This window comes from Oncorhynchus mykiss, chromosome 7, assembly GCF_013265735.2.
Source record: "Oncorhynchus mykiss isolate Arlee chromosome 7, USDA_OmykA_1.1, whole genome shotgun sequence".
NCBI lineage: Eukaryota > Metazoa > Chordata > Actinopteri > Salmoniformes > Salmonidae > Oncorhynchus > Oncorhynchus mykiss.
In genome coordinates this window covers 42,868,102-42,889,843 of record NC_048571.1, presented here as the reverse complement: position 1 = coordinate 42,889,843, position 21,742 = coordinate 42,868,102, and the positions used below count along the sequence as shown (strand labels likewise).

The 21,742-nt window shown below is 44.2% G+C and overlaps 3 protein-coding genes across 4 annotated transcripts in view; 2 read left to right on the top strand and 1 right to left on the bottom strand.

The window, feature by feature from the left end:
* The first annotated feature begins 351 nt into the window (after positions 1-351).
* Positions 352-1,226, top strand: LOC110527797 (heat shock protein beta-7). Its single transcript, XM_021609312.2, has 3 exons — positions 352-487; positions 728-861; positions 995-1,226. Exons 1-3 carry the CDS (start codon positions 472-474, stop codon positions 1,133-1,135), a joined length of 291 nt encoding a protein of 96 aa, XP_021464987.1. The 5' UTR covers positions 352-471; the 3' UTR covers positions 1,136-1,226.
* Positions 1,227-2,617: 1,391 nt separating this feature from the next.
* Positions 2,618-4,888, top strand: cplane2 (ciliogenesis and planar polarity effector 2). The gene is made up of 5 exons (XM_021609311.2): positions 2,618-2,972; positions 3,111-3,263; positions 3,367-3,491; positions 3,621-3,757; positions 3,875-4,888. The coding sequence occupies exons 1-5, from the start codon at positions 2,828-2,830 to the stop codon at positions 4,113-4,115; spliced, it is 801 nt and encodes a 266-aa protein (XP_021464986.1). The 5' UTR covers positions 2,618-2,827; the 3' UTR covers positions 4,116-4,888.
* Positions 4,889-6,163: 1,275 nt separating this feature from the next.
* Positions 6,164-21,742, bottom strand: part of LOC110527794 (protein DDI1 homolog 2) — a 28,761-nt gene continuing 13,182 nt past the window's right edge. The window contains exons 6-10 of one of the 2 annotated variants that reach the window (XM_021609310.2): positions 18,391-18,519; positions 14,527-14,630; positions 10,999-11,191; positions 9,556-9,606; positions 8,793-8,930 (exon numbers count right to left, since the gene is read on the bottom strand). In XM_021609310.2, the coding sequence (XP_021464985.1) occupies positions 9,596-9,606; positions 10,999-11,191; positions 14,527-14,630; positions 18,391-18,519 (437 nt within the window). In that variant the 3' untranslated portion in view covers positions 8,793-8,930; positions 9,556-9,595. Of the gene's footprint in view, positions 8,931-9,555; positions 9,607-10,998; positions 11,192-14,526; positions 14,631-18,390; positions 18,520-21,742 lie in introns of both variants that reach the window. The other variant, XM_021609309.2, reaches the window with a different exon arrangement.

Below are 21,742 nucleotides of genomic sequence, written 5' to 3'. Positions count from 1 at the left end.
AGATCTTGTACAATTGGTGGCTGACTAAATACTTTTCTGCCCCACTGTATATGCTATCTCAAACCTTTATTAATGTCCAAATGTGTGGGCTAATTTATTATTTTTCTTGTTATGTACCTCTTCAAAAGAATATGCCGTTTTGCGCTCTGGACGGACCTAAATGGTAAATGAAGATAGATGAATAGAGGAGATAGAGGTGTAGGAAACGACAGCCACTGGCCCCCAGCTCTCGTTCTCTCTCCTACGATAAATATTGCACATGGTTATCCAGGCAGCAAAACATTCACCCACCCTGCCTCACACACACCAACAAAAACAGACTCCATCTCACACACAGTATAAAAGACGGTACGCGTAGTGGACAGTGAAGTGTCCTCACAGTAAAGCATTGGGCGGATTAATACAGTGGAAAACTGCTGAATATTTGCCATTTCCACCATCTACCTCCTCACTTCAACTTCAAAATCCCGCATGGAGAGAACTCAAGGTAACTTCCCACAATAATTTAGGATCTTCCTCACACTGTTCCAACAATAACAATAAAGTTGCAGGTCCGTTCAGAAGATGTGTTGTTTTACCTGTGTTATGACTAACTTTACAGGAGACATTGATAAGAAATAGAGGGGCTTATGTAATACTACAGTTAATTGTGGTGAGGATGAAAACTAGCTGCAGTGTGAGTGTGCATCTGAGGGGTAACAGAGGTGTAAATGGCTGTTATTTTCAGGCCACTCTCATCCTACGGGGACGATCCAGTCGATGGGAGACATGTACCTGTTCACAGTGGATGTGAGTGAATACTCTCCAGAGGATGTCATCATCACATCGTCAAACAACCTTATAGAAGTCTATGCGGAGAAGGTGAGCTGAAGTTCCGGTACATCAAACACTTTTTGTGTATAAGTTATTTTTGTTACCAAATGTACATCTGTTTTTTTGTTTTTTTGTTGATCTCCCTTACATTCCTCCTCTTCTCATCATTTGTTCTCACCAGCTAGCAGAGGATGGCACGGTTAGGAACACTTTTGCCCACAAGTGCCAGTTGCCGGGGGATGTGGATCCCATGTCTGTGACAACCTCATTGGAAAACAGTGGTGGCTGTCTGACTCTGACTGTCAAAGCCAGAAGAAATTAGTCTTCCATAGGATGTGGGAGGCGTTGAAAAAGTTTAAACACACACACACACACACACACACACACACACACACACACACACACACACACACACACACACACACACACACACACACACACACACAGAGATCTGGTTGCATTAATTCAGATGATTGTATTCAAATAATTAATTTAATTTAATTCACATTAAATTCTAACTTGGGGAATGGGGTGGGGCATAATGTCCTTAGGACAACATCTATTCTTGAATGAGGCCCCCGGGAATGGTGCTCCGCAGTGCCTAATTTATTCATTAAGTTGGTATATGTTTTAAATGATTTTAATATAGCCCAATGTTTGTTTATTATTTAATGTTACGTCTGTCAGTTCCTCTAAGATAATTTCCAGAATAAACAAATCAAACACCAGCAATGGAAGTCAATAACATTTTAAATTACTGCCTTTACTTTGAAAGTAACCGGAAGTTAAGTATTTTTTTGTTGTTGCAGGAAGTAGGTTGTCATTAGCGTCACAGCAGCAGAACGGTTATTATAAGGTGGAGAATATTGAGAAATGGTTGGAGCTTAAGTAAATTAATGTAAATAACATAATAGCCTACTGGTAAAAAATATAAGCTTATTTTATGAGTCTTGTTAATTTACTGTTGTTATTTTTCAAGGATGCAATTTTGAAATGTAATGTTTAAGAAAAGTCTTACTGTATTTTTGTTTAATTGCACAAACAAATTGCACTGTACAGGAAAAACAATCGATTGTGTGTCCAGTCAAGTCTACTCACTAGTGTCCCTAGAACACAAAACAGGCGAGTTTAAACAAAAAGCAAGGTCATAGGAAGTGTTGCTGGACTTTTATTGTGGTCAAACAGCTTAAATGGGGTGCCTGGACACAAATATAGCACTGCGTCATAGGACGCATTGTCATACCAAAATACCTTTAATGTATAATACAAATGCCTTATTATCTTCTTTCTGGTGGACACTTTGGAAAATATACAACATACTATATGTGTATTCAAAAAGTCAATAGAAATGCAAGTACATTTGGTTTAAAGAAAGCATACTTTATTCATAACTCTATAAATCAATCATTTATAGGCGTACAGTTTATTGCATTGGGGGCTATGGAGTTGGTGGAGTAGAAAGTGTTGCTGGGTATTTAGACCAGAGTCCCCAATGAAATAACACCATATATAGACTCTACTGAACCCACTGAGTATTCCCAACCCCACTTTTACATCGGCACATATAATACTTGTTTCTCTATAAGAAATATGTTTTTCATATAAAGTGTTTTGCATTGAAGGCATTTATTTGACTTGCAAATGTTCGATAAATATGAACAAATATGCTAATGTTTAGACAATAATTTTTCATATATTATTTTTTTTTAAATACAAGTTAATTACATTTTTCTACTTACGTGAGTGACTTATATGTAGGGAAATTCCGTGACCCGGAAGTACTTAGAAAAAGAAACGTCTTAATGTTGATGACGAGACGCTGGGTTGGGTGTCAAGGTAACAACGCTCATTTTTAGTCTCCTGTTCTCACAATTTAGTCGCGCAGCGCTACGGTAACGTCAATGTGTGTTAAAATATAATTCATGAACTTCAAAAGGTGCAGGTGGTCCGGTCGGGTACTCACGCAGGGACTCCTTATGGGGTTGTAGACGTGCATAGAGCAGATTCTTTATAGATGCCACGCCAGTGCATAGTCGAACCACACGATATGGCACAAGTCCTCGATCCTGGGTCGATTGTTGTAGCCGACTGGCACCGAAGTGCAGATAGCAAGGAGTTCTTCAGCAGGATTCTACACAAGAAAAAACGTAGAAACTTTGGTATGTTTCTTGACTTAGTAGCTGCTAAGTTGCCATGCTTGTATATCATCCATACATTATACCGTACACAGTTAGCCTTATATTGATTCATTAACTTTACATTTTAATACAGCAAATATATTTCAAACAATTTTCCAGGTCTTCTGGAGGCTATAGTGATGCCCCCTAATGTGTCTGTGGACACTGTTCACTACAAGATCTTCCTATCAGGAAAGAGTGGGGTGGGGAAGACTGCTCTTGCTGCACGTCTAGCTGGATTCAATATTCCCAACATGCACTATGAAACTACAGGTAGGCCTAGTGCAGCTGTGAACATTTGGCATAATACCTGGATATTGTGGGTTAAATTAACATGTGCTACAGGGCGTTTCTCAAGTAACAACTGTTCTTGTAGGCATTGAGACCACAGTGGTATATTGGCCTGTGAAGTTGAGGGAGAGCGGTCGTGTTCTGTTTTTCCGCTTGCAGCTATGGGACTGTGGAGAGAACGCCTTACGCCGATTTGACCACTTGCTTCCGGTATGCTTGAAGTATCACAAGCTTCACCTAGCACAGAAAAAAGCATAGTAGCATTAAAAAAAACGGCACAATGTTTTGGTGATTCATATGAACAAAAATGATATAATTCCCTTTTCCTGTGCATCTCAGTCCTGTAAGGAGCAGGTGGATGCCATCCTCTTCCTCTTCTCCTTTACTGACCGAGTGTCCTTCGATGATCTGTCCAATCAGATCGCCAGAGGGTCTGAATCTTGCGACAGAGTTGTGAAATTGGTTGTTGGCACCAAGTATCCTTACATTGTTCCCTTTGTGTGTGTGTGTGTGTGTGTGTGTGTGTAGTTGACCGTTTTGTGACCGACTAATATCCACTACCCAGAATTCTTTGTTCTTGACAGCGACCTCAGATTTGACCTGTTCATGCATACAGATGTGACGGAGAGAGAGGTGACTCGGTTCCAGGAGGTCTGGGGGTTGCCTGTGTTCCGTATGGGGGGTGACGTCAGCAACGTCAGTAACCTGGGTGAGGTAGCCCCCCTACTGAACTGCCTGGCAGAGCACCTGTGGCACCAGGACTGTGTGGCTACCAGGTCTACCATCCTTCCAGTCGCCACACAGTCAGAGGCTGCTACTGTGGTACATGTATGAAATCCAATAGGTTGAGACAATTGTTTTCATCTCCTACTCCACTGCTGTGGTGCACTCAACAGAGATATCCTGGATTACCTTCTCACATAGGACTGTGGAGAAACAGGACCTGCATTTGAGTTTATTGGGCCTTTGAACATGTTCAACTTTGTGAGGACAAGCATTCATCCAGGCTTGGAAAATGAAACTTGAGGTAAATGGTGAATCGCAATGTTGGGTTTTTCCTTTTTAGGAACCACTGCCACCTATAGGTTAAACAGGGAGAAGAAGCAGGCTGTGTTTTTTTTTTTAATCAATCTGCATTTACACATTTTTCAAAGTTGTGATCTTGGTAAACAGAAGGGATACAATTAGTAGCCAGTGTTGGGGAGTAGTGAACTACATATAGGTAAACTAGTAATTTAAATACATTTTGCAGTAGCATGGTGGTAGTTAAACTAAATTCAAATCTAGGTAGTGTTTTCAGTAGTTAAGAACTTTTTTTTGGTCATGTAGCAGTATAGCTAACTACTGGAACTATGAACAACTTTTTTTGCAAAAATAAAATATGGGTGAAGTAGGCAAGAATTTCTTTTTTGAGGCATTTAGACCTGCTTAATTCTCACTTTTCGTGTTTTAGGCCAAATTACACATTCTGTTAACATCTGACTCCAGAGTGATATTATGTTCTTGCAATTTGTAGTCTGACATTTCAGATTGAGATATGATTTATAATGTAGTTTGGATGTAGTGAACTTTAACTTCAGTTAAATAAACTATTTTTCTAAAGGGTAGCTTAACTTCCAGTGTGAAGTAATTTGTAGCTTGGTAAACATTTTCAGAGTAGCTTCCACAACACACTGACATTGCCAAAATCCATTGTCCGGGTAAACCAGTTCCTCAATTTGCAGAACCCCCTCTTCGCACTCCGTCACCACCTGGTCTCCATGGAGCATTGGAGGATAGAAAGAGAGAACATAGGATTGTTGGCTAACCAATTGACCTCTACGTTGTCTACTGCTTCAATGGCCTCTTTCAGACAAGGGATCTGAGTTTTGCTTAGTCAGCTTCAGGATTCTCTGCAATGACTTCAGAAACCCGCAGCATTAACCTCAACAAATTCCTCTATACCAGACCCCCAACCAGTGGAGCCAGGGACTTGCACCACCCAATACTGCTGCTCCTGTCGCTGTAGACTCCGATCTCCGAGGCCTGCTTACCTCCATGATGATCTTCAGACAAGACAGAGAAAATAAACTGACAGCAATAGAGTGATGAGGGTCTCCTGGTGCATCATGTTGGTCACATATGGCATGTAGAGGGATCAGAACATAGGGTCGTGATGGAGCAAGAATCTCTCCAACCTGAGAGATCGCAGAAACCTGCAGGTATCATCCTAAAGCCCCATAACACACAAGTTGGTATAAAATGTCAAACAAATGGAGATGGAGGATTTGGTTTGAGCAAACGGAACAGGAGTTGACATAGCGAATAACATCCTGCGCCAAGGTAGGCCACCAATACTTCTCGGAGATCGATTGAGTAGTACGAGAAATACCTGGATGCCAAGCGACGACAGCTGTGCGCGTCCAGGTCAGCAGACGATGTCTTATCCCTGTGGGAACGTAGATGCGCTCAGGAGGACAGATAGTGGGTGCGGGCTCCCTCTCCAGAGCCTGGGGAATGTCCACATCTACGTCTCAGACCACAGGGGCTACGACTCGAGAGGGATTATGGGACCCTCCTGAATTGGAGAGATGGGACAGGGCATCGGCTTTGGTGTTCTTTGAACCTGGGCGATAGGTCGTGAAGTCAAATCTTGTGAAGGGCCCACCTTGCTTGGCGCGGATTCAACCTCCATCAGATCAAGTCTACAGGTGGTGCCTTCTGCCCATTTAATAATTAATTTCCCCTCGCCCTGCCATAAGGATAGAGCTGACAAAAACAAGTCTGCTTAATTCACTAACTCGTACGTTTGCAGCAAAGAACAAATATAAGACAGATTAGCAAAACATGACTAATCTTTCAACACCCATTCTTTAGAAATATCAAAAACCACACACATACAATACAAAGAACCAGTTTTACTTTATTTGGGAGTTTAAATTGAGTACAAGATCAAATCTAAATAATTAAACCTGCCACGATGTTGTTGGTATATGAATATGATCCAGATAATGCAATTAAAAAAAAAAAAAAAGTTGATAATGGATATATGAATGAATGATCTGACAGCTGGCTAGGGTAGACTTGGACTGTGGGAGAGGTTTCCAGTTTTACATGTATGATAGATGTCTCAAAGTGAACATGAACTACCAAACCCCCTCTATTAATGACCATATCACATTTCCAAAGATGTTATACATGCTGTTATATTTGAAGACCTCATCCTTTACCTGCATCCCCAGAAATATTCAATACTCTTAACTCCTTGGCTATGTTGATGTTCCTCTATCAACAAAGTCGTGCTGAAAGTAAAAAGAGTGCTGCTTGATTTATTTTCTTGTGCAAGCTGTTTTAAACATGAAAACACCCAGGTTCCCCAGCATTGGCAATAATCATATGACTGAGAGAATGTCATATTACAAAATGCTAACAATCGGCAGAAAAAGACAAAAGATCAGCAGTTAGCAATGCTTCTTAAATGCAGTCATTTCCACAGTGTAATATGTTAACTGTCTGGTGGGTTTTATCAGAATCGGAGTTAAAATCAAACATCAATTTAAAAACAAATTAATTGTTTAGCGGAGCAATAATACTGCTGACAAATCGGACATTTTAACATAGTATTTTAGGTTCATCTTCAGCCCTTTAAACAAATGCCATTTCACATACAAATGTAAACATTTACCAACATTGTCTCGTCAATGGGGCAGTTCAATTGAGTTTAGAATAAAATACGTATATACAGGGTTAAACGAGGGGGGGGGGGGGGAATTAAGGAAATCAATCTACCAATCTATAAAATCCATGAAATAGGCACCAACTACTGCTGCATGCAAACACAACTCCGATCATATTGGCTCAATCTAGGAACAAATAAGTTGTTGTATGGTCTGTGAGAAACCAAGAGACAAAAAGCATTTCCCCTTTAGCATGTAGTGGCTGCGAGGCCAGGGGGGTTCAGATGTCACCATCAACAATAAGACAAGAGTACACATGAAACCCATGTTGACAAGAGCCTGGGTCTCCCATATGATTGTAATGTCGTGAGTGTCTAGGTGGGCACAGTGATCTTGCGGGCCAGCAGAGCCAGCAGAGCCAGCTCCACACAGCCCTGGGCCTGTTCCAGTGCCTCTGCAGCCTCCCTGGCAGAGAAGCCAGCTGTCTGGATCCTCTGGATGTGCTCAACCGGAAACTGTTCAGTAACGGGATGTGGAGCAGAGAAGAGAGGGGCTGGAGAGGAGGGGTGTTGGGGGCCCAGGGCCTGAGGAGGTGAAGTGCGGGGCGAAAGGCCGGAGTCATCCTCAGGTGAACCCACAGCCATGGACAGAGGGCTCCGCTGTGTTGGCTCAGGATGGAGGCCGGGAGTGTCTGGGTTGTCAATGGCAGAGGCTCTCCCGTCTGCCACGCCCCTCCCTTGCTGCCCCTCCGGGGGCTCCCTGAACTCCAGGTCTGCTTGGAGTGAAGAGGGTGAGGGACTCTGGACCTCAGACACAGTCCCTCTGTTTTTACTGGCATCTAGCCCATACCCGTCAGCCCTCTTTCCCCCCCTGGAGTTGTCTGGACACTGTGGTTCTAGTTCTCCCTGACCCGCTCCTGGTTCAGCCTCTGCCCTGTCCCTAGTCTCCAGACTCTGCTCCTGGCCAGAGGTGCCTGGCAGGACACAGTCAGGAGGAGGCCCTCCGTCAGACATAGCAGCAGCATGGTTGGCTTTGGCATCGCATGGTTCTGCACCAGCTATAAGGGCAGTAAAGGGGGAGGGTTGTGTGGTGTTTTCAGGCGTCAGGGTTTGGGGCTCTGCGGTGGGGTTGTGGTTGTCGTTCAGTCCGTCAGCGTCCTGTCTGTGTGAGGGGGAGCAGGAAACACTGCGGTCCTGGGGGGACAGGCCACAGCTGTTGGACACCAGCAGCTCATGGAGCTCCCGCAGGGCCTGGGCCAGAGACGGGATCTGGTCTGAGTTGGGACAGCGCTCCCCCTCTGGCTGGTCCCTCTCTGATTGCACAGTGCTCTGGGAGGAGGCAGGGGGAGACTCCATCTCTGCAGATGTGGATCCAGAAAGACAGGGCTCCAGGGTGAGTGATGGGGGATTAGAGATGGGACGGTGGGAACCCCCTTCTCCACTCTGCTGACTTGGGTTACTCAGACATGTCCGGTGATCTGTGGTGTTGACTGACATGTCCTCCTGCTCCATGGGCTGAATTGGGAGGCTTTCCTCTGGGAGGGGGGACAGGGAGCCATTATTTGCCTTCTCAGAGACACACATCTCTGGAGGGATCTGACTGTCTGAACATCCCAGGGTGGGAGTGCCAGTCACAGACTTGTCTGCAGGAGGGGTGCATGTGGACAGATCCTGAGCCGGGGGAGTGGGGATGGTGGGTAGGAGTCGCTGGGTGGGGTTGGTAGGGCTTGGGTCTGAGAGAGGAGACTGTTGGGCTGTAGGTGCTATGTTCTGGGATGAGGGCCCAGGGATGGGGAGACCCAGGAAACCAGGCTGGGTTTGGCTCTGCCCTGGTGTTGGGGCCCCGGCCTGGCGCATGTAGGCTGGAGCAGACTGAGAACGGTCCAGGGCAAGGCTCCGGGGGTGACCGGGGGAAAGGGGGGAGGACAGGGGCATGTTGTTTGGGGGTTTGAGTGTTGGGAATGGTGGGGATTCCGGTGAGGTAGTTTGTCCACCTGCAGTGTGAGGGTAGAGATCAGTTTTAGAATGAAACAGTAGTTGAACAACAATTAACCTGCTATGGACCAAAACACTCTTGCACACAACATGCATAGTTTTTCCATGCCAGCTTCTGAAATGAAACATGATATTGAAATGCAGAGACCTTAAAAGGGATAGTGTGAGATTTTGGCTACTTCCCCAGAGTCAGATGAACTCGTGGATACCATCAAATCAAAGTTTGTCATGTGCGCTGAATACAATTAGGTGTGGACCTTACAGTGAAATGCTTACTTACAGGCTCTAACCAATAGTGCAAAAAAAATATTTTTATGTTATGTCAATGCGTCCAGTATAAAAGGAAGTTAGCATTTGCACAATGCCTGGAAGTCTACAGGAACAGCTAGCATGCTTCATTGCCAAAATCTCTAACTATCCCTTTTAATCAGTGATTGCATCCTCTACTTCTTAAAATAAGTTGAAAAACATGGTAATTACTATTGACCATTTATCAAAGGATTTATTAATAACATCGTACCGATATGTTTTTTTCTCCCAATAAGCCCAAAATACAACTTTGCAACAAAAAAGAGAATATGGGTGATAGACTTAGCATTTATTCTCTCTGTAGGTTTGCAGTACCTGGTTGGTAAGGCCCTCTCCAGCTGTCTTCACAAATGCATCAGTGCTGTCCTGCTCAGGATTAGGCCACACACCACACATCATGCAAAGGGACGCAGAGAGTTAGCACTCGCACACAAAGCATGCACCACGCTGTCAGACTGTTCACATAGTGGTGAACAGTGTCAGCCAAGATAACTTTATTTGACCAATGACCCTAGAGGTCACAGAGTGATCAAAGGACCTGTCAGCTAACCTCTTCCATAAGCTAAAATGGTCCGCAGAGTGATTTCAGTGTATTTTTTTTACTTAGTTAAAGAAGAACTGTAAAACCAAATAAAGACTAAACACTAACTAGACTAAATCCAACCACAGGTCAGGTTTTGATTTCATACCTAGGTCTGATTTATAGAGCTTATTTTTGAGGTGATGACATGCAGTGATCATGTATGTGATAGAATCAGGGGTTGGAACCGGTTTAGGGAACAGAACCTGAAACAAAAGTGATCCATACTGTTCCGGGAACAGAACCGTTTAATAACGTTATTTTACGTTCCAGACTTTTTTTTTCTAGTCCCACAACAAAAACGTAACAAAGTGCCTACGCAAAGCCATCACTCTGTCACTCAGAAACGTATTCCATCGTCAGCCTGCAACCTGGAAATCTTACCCTGTGCGTGTTTAGGCTACCTTCCCCTCCGAAGCATAGGCTACAGTACTGACATTACGAGCTCGATTCAGAAGATAGGGAGAGAGATTTTTAATTAGCAAGAGAAGAATGGATTAACTTTTTAAATGGTAGTTAAGGATACTATAGGCCTAGTTATCACTAAACGTTGAATTCATTACTTACAACAAGACGTGTTTTTAATTCTGGTGTCGCTCTGCACACACAAGCAGTTAGCGAGCTAGATCAAAGTACATTTCAAGTTCCTCCATTGAAGCCGCTCCTCTTTACGTATAATTGTCGGCCTAATTCAGATAATGCATATCATAAGATGCCTTCAAGCCTCCTCAAGCCTCCCCCACCTGCAAAATGTTGGTTGCATCTTCACCATAAGCAACACTTGACTGTCCATCACGCATGTAAACAACTAGCTTGCCTGTTCTATCTGCACTGATTGGTGAAGTAATTTAATGAGCTAAATGTAAGGAACAGAAAGGGATGATCTAAACCGTTATCTTTTTTGGGGTTCGAACCGGTTCAGATCTTTATTTTGCTGGTTGGAATGAAACCCCCCCCAAAATTGTGGTTCTGTTCAGAATTAAACGATTGGAAAATAATTTTGGTTCCAACCCCTGCTGAGAATGCAGATGACTGCAGAAACAGGGCTCAGGAGTAAAGAAGCTAAATGCAAATGTGCTTTCTGGCTCATGTCTCTGCTGCAGTAATGTGCACTGCTTTAGAGTGTGCCGGCAGAGCTGAGGAATCACCATAGCCCTCTCCCTGACCGCGTTCCTTACCGCTCTCCTGTACAGATCTCTGAAGTGCCTCTGCCAGCTCTCGGTCTGCGATCTCATCTGGCTGGGCGTCCTCGCGCCCCTCGGGCCCGTATGCCAGCCGGGCACACTCTGGCAGCTCCGCCTCAGGCAGGAAGCGGGTCTCAGTGCCCGTTGTCCCGATCAGCAACGTGTTCTTTTTCAGGTCAATGGAACACTGAGGTAGCAGGATATATAGACAGAACAGTAGTTTAAACACAGGGATTAGTTAGGATGTCATCAGGATGTATTCAGACCCCTTCTTTTTCCACATTTTGTTATGTTACAGCCTTATTCTAAAATTGATTTGTTTCCCCCCCCCCAATCTACAAAACAAAAGCAAAAAAAAAAGCTGAAATGACATTTACATAAGTAATCAGACCCTTTACTCAGTACTTTGTTGAAGCCCCTTTGACAGCAATTACAGCCTCGAGCCTTGTTGGGTATGACACTACAAGCTTGGCACACTTGTATTTGGGGAGTTTCTCCCATTCTTCTCTGCAGATCTTCTCAATCTCTGTCAGGTTGGATGAGGAGCATCGCTGCACAGCTATTTCCAGGTCTCTCCAGAGATGTTTGATAGGGTTCAAGTCTGGGCCACTCAAGAACACTGAGACTTGTCCCGGGGCCACTCCTGCATTGTCTTGGCTGTGTGCTTAGGGTCGTTGTCCTGTTGGAAGGTGAAACTTTGCCCCAGTCCGAGGTCCTGAACAGGTTCATCAAGGATCTCTGTATTTTGCTCCGTTCATCTTTCCCTTGCTCCTAACTAGTCTCCCAGTCCCTGCCGCTGAAAAACATCCTCACAGCATGATGCTGCCACTGACGACCCTCCCACTGTTTGCCGAATTATCTCTCTTTGCTCTCGCTTTCCTTAATAGGATGTCGGTGGGCGGAGCCGGGAGGGTCGTTAGCGAAATGGACTCGAGTGTGTCCCGGGGATAAATACACCTTTCCCCATTAACTGAGGAGACACTGTCCACGCAGACACTATTTTGGGTTGTCATTTTGTGGCTTGTTTATTTTGGCACCTCAACACCTCTCATGATCACCATCTATGCACGTAACCACTGATTACTGACTACACACACCATTGTTAATTGTATATAGTTTACTTTAGTTCTTAAATATATTTTTGTTATTCCTAGAACTCTGTTGTCTCCCTTCTCGTTATGGGCTACTAACCGGTTCGTGACACCACCACCATGCTTCATCGTAGTGATGGTGCCAGGTTTCCTCTAGATGTGACACTTGGCATTCAGGCAAAAGAGTCTTGGTTTCATCAGACCAGAGAATCTTGTTTCTCATGGTCAGAGTCCTTTCGGTGGCTCTCATGTGCCTTTTTCTGAGGAGTGGCTTCCATCTGGCCACACATCCATAAAGGCCTGATTGGTGGAGTGCTGCAGAGATGGTTGTCCTTCTGGAAGGAAATCTAGAGCCCTGTCAGAGTGACCATCAGGTTCTTGGTCACCTCCCTGACCAAGGTCCTTCACCCCCGATTGCGCAGTTCGGCTGGGCAGCCAGCTCAAGGAAGAGTCTTGGTGGCCACTGTGTTCTTGGGGACCTTAAATGCTGCAGACATTTTTTGGTACCCTTCCCCAGATCTGTGCTTCGGCACAATCCTGTCTCGGAGCTCTACGAACAATTCCTTCGACCTCATGGCTTGGTTTTTGCTCTGACATGCACTGTCAACTGTGGGACCATATAAAGACAGGTGTGTGCCTTTCCAAATAAATTAGCAAACATTTCTAAAAACCTGTTTTTGCTTTGTCATTCTGGGGTATTGTGTGAGTAGATTGAGGATGTATTTTTATCCATTTTAAAATAAGGCTAATGTAAAAAATAAAATTTAAAAAAGTGGAAAAAGGCAAGGGGTCTTAATTCTTTCTGAATGCACTGTACAGTCGTGGCCAAAAGTTGAGAATGACACAAATATTAATTTTCACAACTCTGCTGCCCCAGTTTGTATGATGGCAATTTGCATATACTCCAGAATGTTATGAAGAGTGATCAGATGAATTGCAATTAAATTGCGAAGTCCCACTTTGCCATGCAAATGAACTGAATCCCCCCCAAAACATTTCCACTGCATTTCAGCCCTGCCACAAAAGGACCAGCTGACATGTCAGTGATTCTCTCGTTTAACACAGGTGCGAGTGTTGACGAGGACAAGGCTGGAGACCACTCTGTCATGCTGATTGAGTTCCAATAACAGACTGGAAGCTTCAAAAGGAGGGTGGTGCTTGGAATCATTGTTCTTCCTCTGTCAACCATGGTTACCTGCAAGGAAACACGTGCGTCATCATTGCTTTGCACAAAAAGGGCTTCACAGACAAGGATATTGCTGCTAGTAAGATTGCACCTAAATCAACCATTTATCGGATCATCAAGAACTTCAAGGAGAGTGGTTCAATTGTTGTGAAAAAGGCTTCAGGGTGCCCAAGAAAGTCCAGCAAGCGCCAGGACCGTCTCCTAAAGTTGATTCAGCTGCGGGATCGGGGCACCACCAGTACAGATCTTGCTCAGGAATGGCAGCAGGCAGGTGTGAATGCACCTGCACGCACAGTGAGGCGAAGACTTTTGGAGGATGGCCTGGTGTCAAGAAGGGTAGCAAAGAAGCCACTTCTCTCCGGGGGAAAAAAAAAAAAAAAAAATCAGGGACACAACGATATTCTGCAAAAGGTACAGGGATTGGAATGCTGAGGAATGGGGTAAAGTCATTTTCTCTGATGAATCCCCTTTCCGATTGTTTGGGGCATCCGTAAAAAAGCTTGTCCGGAAAAGAGTGAACGCTACCATCAGTCCTGTGTAATGCCAACAGTAAAGCATCCTGAGACCATTCATGTGTGGGGTTGCTTCTCAGCAAAGGGAGTGGGCTCACTCACAATTTTGCCTAAGAACACAGCCATGAATAAAGACTGGTACCAACACATCCTTCGAGAGCAACTTCTCGCAACCATCCAGGAACAGTTTGGTGACGAACAATGCCTTTTCCAGCATGATGGAGCACCTTGCCATAAGGTAAAAGTGATAACTAAGTGGCTCGGGGAACAAAACATCAATATTTTGGGTCCATGGCCAGGAAACTCCCCAGACCGTAATCCCATTGAGAACTTGTGGTCAATCCTCAAGAGGCGGGTGGACAAACAAAACCCCATAAATTCTGACAAACTCCAAGCATTGATTATGCAAGAATGGGCTGCCATCAGTCAGGATGTGGCCCAGAAGTTAATTGACAGCATGCCAGGGTGGATTGCAAAGGTCTTGAAAAAGGGTCAACACTGCAAATATTGACTCTTTTTATCCACTTCATGTAATTGTCAATAAAAGCCTTTGACACGTATGAAATGCTTGTAATTATACTTCACTATTCCATAGTGACATCGAACAAAAATATCCAAAGACACTGAGGCAGCAGACTTTGTGAAAATGAATGTGTCATTCTCAAAACTTTTGGCCACAACTGTATATGTGGTAGTGTTCATGGAAATGGAGGGACAGGAATAGAGATCTGACCTGATGTCTCTTGAGCATGTCCAGTCCAAGCAGCATGTCCATAGGTTGGTCCTCCAGGATGGAAAAGGAACAAGGCAGGAAGTCCCCTTCTATCTGGACCTGAGCTGGGTAGGGAAACACACATCTCACTTTTAGCCATTATCAGGTACAGATGCTACCATCAACATTTGCTGGAGGTTTGAATGTCTTTTCTTTCGACAGGTTGGATAAAACAAGGCAAATGTCGCAGGAGCCACTTGATTGTGGAGAAACACCCATGTTCAGTTTCTTCAACTAGCGCAGGCTTGTTAGACTCGTTTTCAGCCGGGCACTTTTTCCACCTAAACTAACCAGGCTAATTATAAATAAATTAGATAGTCAGAAAAAAAAAGTCTGCCAAGCCCTCTCTCACTAGAATTAACGATATGCATATTCTATTGATCTATTGATAGGACAGGTGCTTGTCAGTCACAAGGTGAGCAATGACAGGGAAACACTGCTGGTTTGACAGTGCTGTCTCTCCCGCCTCTCGGCAGGTGTGTGTGTGTTGTGGTTGCAGTCAAATTTCTTTACACAGAGGGAGAGAGCATGAATTTGCACGTCTCATATAATGTGGCAATGATGAGTCAAAATCCACTTAACATATTGTTTTCTGGCACATTCATGCATTTTCTTTTACGTACAGGAACAATGTTGGCCCACTGGCCCAGGGCCAGGAAAACCACGTGTTGGACCAGTGGATCTTGTCAGTGACGTAACTTTCCAGTGCATTTTTGCATTCCAGTTCAACATTTACCTGCTCTGTCACTGTCTACCATCGAAGACGACACGTGTAAATGTCATGCTATTTGTGCAATACGATTGGCCGTTCATTCAAGCACCACCACACTCCTGCGAGTCAACTTCGAGCACGCGAGCAGTACATGAGTTGACGCCTTCACACCGCAAACGCGAGCTATCCAGAGCAAATTTTTTTTATTTTTTTTAATCGTCCATCAATCTACTAGCTGAGCTTATTTATTTTAGGGAAAGTGATTAACAAAAGTAAGCCTTCAATAGTTCACATACTAGCAAATTGCCGGCTACTGTTGCAAAAAGAAAGCTCCAAAAAGACTAAGCCTAGTTGATCTCTCTTTTGGAACGTTTATCTTTAAGGGGCAGCATCCTATTTTCACATCTTCTCAAAATGACATTTTAGAAACTAAAAACGAATGCAACTAAGACAATTCTAATGAGAGCAACGACTTGCATTGCTAAATTATTACACCGCTTTTAAATACAATAACCAAATGTAGCCAATTAATAGCTGGGTATAGAGACAGCATGCCAACCGATAGGGTCATGCAGGGGCCTAATGCATTTAAAAACTACACCATGTTTGGGCCAGTATGAATTCTGTCCGGGCCAGTGGATTTTTGGCCAACTGGCCTGAGAGGGCCAGTGGGATTTATTTTTGTTGGACCCTGGTATGTTTCATATGCAGCCATGCTGCTGGAGCATAGGCTATTTACTGTGCTTTAATTGACGAACAGAAAGCTTGACTAGTTCATAAAAGGTGTCAAACTGACTGATCTCATATCCTTGCCATTCATAAATCATACAACGTAGTTATATGTCCACGGTATCTCATCGGGACAAGTTACTTCAAGATTTTACTTGCCATACAGTCCTGACAAAGGGATACTTAGGCATTTTGGCAATGAAGCCCTTTATCTACTTCACCAGAGTCAGATGAACTCATGGATACCATCTTTATGTGCGGTAATTTTGCGAGCCAATGCTAACTAGTGTTAGCGCAATGACTGGATGTCTATGGTCTCTACTAGCATGCAAGCAGTTACCATAGAGTTCGTCATTGTGCCAACGCCAGTTATTGCCAAAATCATGAAGTACCCCTTTAAATTGAGTGACTCGTCAGTAGCTTCCCGAATCTCATCGGTAAGAGAGACATTCATTTGGCTCCCTAATTTGCATACGGGTAATTATCTGCAGATAAATTATTAAAACATTCAATAAAAGCTAATCTTACTTACAGTCCAGTGAAAAAGTATTTGCACCCTTTCTGATTGTCTTTATTTTGGCATATTTTTGATAGTGAATGTTATCAGGTCAACCAAAGCCTAATATTAGATAAAGGGAACTCAGTATCAAAAATATGATCAAATCAGAAAGGGGGCAAATACTTAATCACAACACTGCATGTGGTATTTTCTACGATATTGACAAAGGTTAACTTATCTAATCAAAGTATTGACAATGGAGTAGTCAACTGCTGCTTTCTGTGTAGCAAAGCTCATCTTTAACATCTGCTTCATTCTTCAATCATACCTGTAATCGCAGATGGCTGAGAAAATACACATGACCAAAAGTATGTGGACACCTGCTCATCGAACATCTTATTCCAAAATCATGGGCATTAATATGGGGTTGGTCCCCCCTTTGCTGCTATAACAACCTCCACTCTTCTGGGAAGGCTTTCCACTAGATGTTGGAACATTGCTGGAGGGACTTGCTTCCATTCAGCCACAAGAGCATTAGTGAGGTCGTGTACTGATGTTCGGCAATGAAGCCTGGCTCACAGTCGGCGTTCTAATTCATCTCAAGTGTGTTTGACGGGGTTGAGGTAGGGCTCTGTGCAGGCCAGTCAAGTTCTTCCACACAAATCTTGACAAACCATTACTGTATGGACCTCGCTTTGTGCACAGGGGCATTGTCATGTGGAAACAGGAAAGGGCCTTCCCTAACCTGTTGCCACAAAGCTGGAAGCACAGATTCGTCTACAATGTCATGCTGTATGCTGTAGCGTTAAGATTTCCCTTCACTGGAACTGGTTCTAGCCTAGCCAGAACCATGAAAAATAGCCCCAGACCATTGTTCATCCTCCACCAAACTTTACAGTGTGAACTATGCATTCGAGCGGGTAACGTTCTCATGGCATACGCCAAACCCAGATTCGTCCATTGGACTGCCAGATAGTGAAGCGTGATTCACCACTCCAGAGAACGCGTTTCCACGGCTCCAGAGTTCAATGACGGCGAGCTTTACACCACCCCAGCCGACGCTTGGCATTGCGCATTGTGATTTCAGGCTTGTGTGTGGCTGCTCGGCCATGGAAACCCATTTCATGAAGCTTCTGTTGAACAGTTCTTGTGCTGACGTTGCTTCCAGAGGCAGTTTGGAACTCGGTAGTGAGAGTTACAGCGGCTGAGCTATTGTTACTCCTAGACGTTTCCACTTCACAATAACATCACTTACAGTTGACCGGGGCAGCTCTAGCAGGGCAGAAATTTGACGAACTGACTGTTGGAAATCCTATGGCAGTGCCATGTTGAAAGTCACTGAGTTCTTCAGTAAGGCCGTTCTACTGCCAATGTTTGTCTATGGAGATTATGGAGATCGCATGGCTATGTGCTGTATTTTATACACCTGTCAGCAACGGGTGTAGCTAAAATAGCCGAATCTACTAATTTCAAGGGGTGTCCACATACTTTTGTTTATATAGTGTACCTCTTAATAGGAAGCTTGAAGCCTGTGGAAGTCAGCCGACTCTTACATGATTCGTTAAAGGCCCAGTGCAGTCAGAATTAAGTTTCCAGTGTTTCAGCCATTTCATATTGTAAAACAGCTGATGAAACTAACACTGGAAGTGTGAAAATGTGATCAATGTTCTTTCCTGATAGTTGCTGGTTGAAAATACAATCTAGCATTAGAATGTACCACAGGATATCAAAATGGAGCTTGTTCAGCAAAACTTTCGTAACCCCCGAGGGGGCCTGTCTGGCAATCTTTTCTATTTGGCTGGCTACTCCATGTGCTTGTGGAAAACACTGCCAAGGTGTGCATCGTTAGGAAAGGTAATCTCTTTGAGACATGACTTATACCCACCCAAGTGGACTCTGCCAATGATCTTCTGGGTGCCCACTCCCTTGGCGATGCCAGCCCACCGTCGGTCCACCAGACGCATGATGTTACAGCGCTTGGCACACGCCTGACTCATGATGGTCATCTGGGCCCCTGGATGAGCGGGAGCAGTCAATGGGAGAGAGGGGTGAAAACAAATACAAGGAAGAGCTCTACCAACTCCATGAGAATCCTTTTTCAAATCATGCGAGAATTTTTCTTCACTTGTAATGGCAAACCAGTTAGGGTTAAACAATAATATTTATATAATGAACATGAGTTGAGGGTTACATCTTAAATATTAAAAAGGCATTAAACCTCCATTATACCAAAATAATATCCAAACTGGTTTTCCAGCAGGCTACTACAGCCTTGTTTTAAGTGACTCAAAATATATATTTTTTTGCATATCTGATTCGAATATGTGTTTCTTTTTCCTGCAGTCTGAACAGCCAAAAAGCACACGGAATTAGATATGTTAAGACACATTTCAAACCCCCTTTGAAGGTGGTTTGAAATAAGATGCAAATCTGATTCCTGGCCATGCGGCTTGGCTTGAATGGTTACATCTGATTTATTTGCCCTCAAGTTATTTCTAGACTTATTTGGCATGTCTTGTTGCTTGCTAGCTACTGGGGTAGCTAACTAGCTTGTTAATTGCTTACAAACAAATAAGTGTATGTGCTAGAAAGCTAAACCGCTACCTAGCTAGCTAGTTGACTGCTATGGCTAGCCAAAAAGGACTCATTTTGAAAGTTGGGTCATCTTAAAAAAAGTGTTCTTGCACTATAATTTTTAACATTCAACGCAACTGGAGGACCATACGTACATATCCCAACCAGAAGCCATGGATTACAGGCAACATCCACATCGAGCTAAAGCTGCTGCTTTCAAGGAACAGGACACTAATTCGGACGCTTATAAGAAATCCTGCTATGCCCCCAGACGAACCATCAGACAAGCAAAGTGTCAATACATGATTAAGATTGAATCCTACTCCACCAGCTCTGACACTCGTCGGATGTGGCAGGGCTTGAAAACTATTACGGACTAGAAAGGGAAACCCAGACACGAGCTGCTCATGGACGCGAGCCTACCAGACGAGCTAAATGCCCTTTTATGCTCATTTCGAGGCAAGCAACACTGAAGCGTGCATGAGAGCACCAGCTGTTCTGGATGACGTTGTGATAACACTCAAAGCATACGTGGACCAACTGGCAAGTGTCTTCACTGACATTTGGAACCTCTCCCTGACCTAGTCTGTAATACCTACATGTTTCAAGCAGACCACCATAGTCCCTGTGCCCAAGGAAGCGAAGGTAACCTGCCTAACTGATTACCACCTTGTAGCACTCACGCCGGTAGCCATGAAGTGCTTTGAAAGGCTGGTCATGGCTCACATCAACAGCATCCTCCCAGATACCCTAGACCCACTCCAATTCGCATACCGCCCCAACAGATACACATGACGCAAATTGCACTCCACACACTGCCCTTTCCCACATGGACAAAAGGAACACCTATGTGAGAATGCTATTCAATGACTACAGCGCAGCGTTCAACAACATAGTGCCCACGAAGCTCATCACTAAGCTAAGGACCCTGGTACTAAACACCTCCCTCAGCAACTGGATCCTGGACTTCCTGACGGGCCACCCCCAGGTGGGAAGGGCAGGCAACAACATGTCTGCCACACTGATTCTCAACATTGGGGCCCCTTAGGGGTGTGTACTTAGTCCCCTCCTGTACTCCCTGTTCACCCACGGCTGCGTGGCCAAACACGACTCCAACACCATCATTAAGTTTGCTGACGACAACACTGGTAAGCCTAATCACCGACAACGATGAGACAGCCTATAGGCAGGAGGTCAGAGAACTGTCAGTGTGGTGCCAAGACAACAACACCTCAACCTCAATGTGAGCAAGACAAAGGAGCTGATTGTGGACTACAGGAAAAGGCAGGTGGAACAGGCCCCCATTAACATCAACGAGGCTGTAGTGGAGCGGGTCCAGAGCTTCAAGTTCCTTGGGGTCCACATCGCCAACGAACTATCACAGTCCAAACACACCAAGACAGTCGTGAAGAGGGCACGACAAAACCTTTTCCACCTCAGGAGACTTAAAAGATTTAGCATGGGTTCCCAGATCCTCAAAAGGTTCTACAGCTGCACCATCGAGAGCATCCTGACTGGTTGCATCACCACCTGGTATGGCAACTGCTTAGCATCTGACCATAAGGCGCTACAGAGGATTGTGTGTACGGCCCAGTACGTCACTGAGGCCAAGCTTCCTGCCATCCAGGACCTACATAATGGGCGGTGTCAGAAAAGGCCATAAAATTCAGTCACAGACCATTTTCTCTGCTACCGCACGGCAAGCGGTACCGGAGCACCAAGTCTAGGACCAAAAGGCTCCGTAAACAGCTTCTACCCACCCCCAAGCCACAAGACTGCTGAACAAATAATCAAATGGCCACCGGACTATTTACATTGACCCCCCCATTTGCTGCTATTCAGTTTAATATCTATGCATAGTCACTTCAACCCTACCTACATGTACAAATGACCGCAACTAACCTGTACATTGACTCGGTACCGGTACCCCCTATATATCGCCTCATTATTGTCATGTTATTCTGTTACTTTTTATGATGTTTTACTTGAGTTAATTTGGTAAATATTTTCTTTACTCTTCTTGAACTGCACTGTTGGTTAAGGGCTTGTAAGTAAGCATTTCACGGTAAGGTCTACACTTGCTGTATTCGGCGCATGTGACAAATAAAGTTTGATTTGATTTTGATTTGAACTGGGAAACATCCATGGCAGGCATTGTCGTAACCTTAGCTTGTTACATAATTTGAGGTATTGGAAGCACGAGCAACACCAATCAGCCTACACCACTGTGCACACACCTGTCGTTACTTGACAAACGAGAGTAGACATGTCGCCAAATTATTCCTGTCTGAACACACAAATCTGATATGGTCCCTTATAACTTTTGGACAGTCAGTATCCCAAACCGGATTTGAATAACAAAACTGATTTGAGCATTAAGGACTGGAGAGTGAACACTGCTTAAGAGGCACATCCAATGTTCAAAGGGGTGCTTTTTGCCGGTGGATTGAAAATGAATCTGTTTAAAGTATTCAATTCCAATTTCATCCTCCAGAAGAGGCAGAACAAATAATATGGCTAAATTCCAATGTACTTCGAGAAAATAAATGTATAAGGAAGGTGTCATGTTTAAAAATTAAACTGTAAATAAGCATGGTAAAACAGTCACACAAGCAAACAAAAGGTGTATGGAGATGTACGAACCAACTCGCTGCAACTCTGCC

What these genes read in the sequence shown, in the direction of transcription:
- cplane2 (XM_021609311.2), top strand. Translation starts at nt 2,828, where the DNA reads ATGCCACGCCAGTGCATAGTCGAACCACACGATATGGCACAAGTCCTC. An exon ending in CATGCACTATGAAACTACAG is followed by an intron (nt 3,264 to 3,366) that starts GTAGGCCTAGTG and finishes CTGTTCTTGTAG; the next exon opens with GCATTGAGACCACAGTGGTA. An exon ending in AAATTGGTTGTTGGCACCAA is followed by an intron (nt 3,758 to 3,874) that starts GTATCCTTACAT and finishes CAGCGACCTCAG; the next exon opens with ATTTGACCTGTTCATGCATA.
- LOC110527797 (XM_021609312.2), top strand. An exon ending in TAGAAGTCTATGCGGAGAAG is followed by an intron (nt 862 to 994) that starts GTGAGCTGAAGT and finishes TGTTCTCACCAG; the next exon opens with CTAGCAGAGGATGGCACGGT.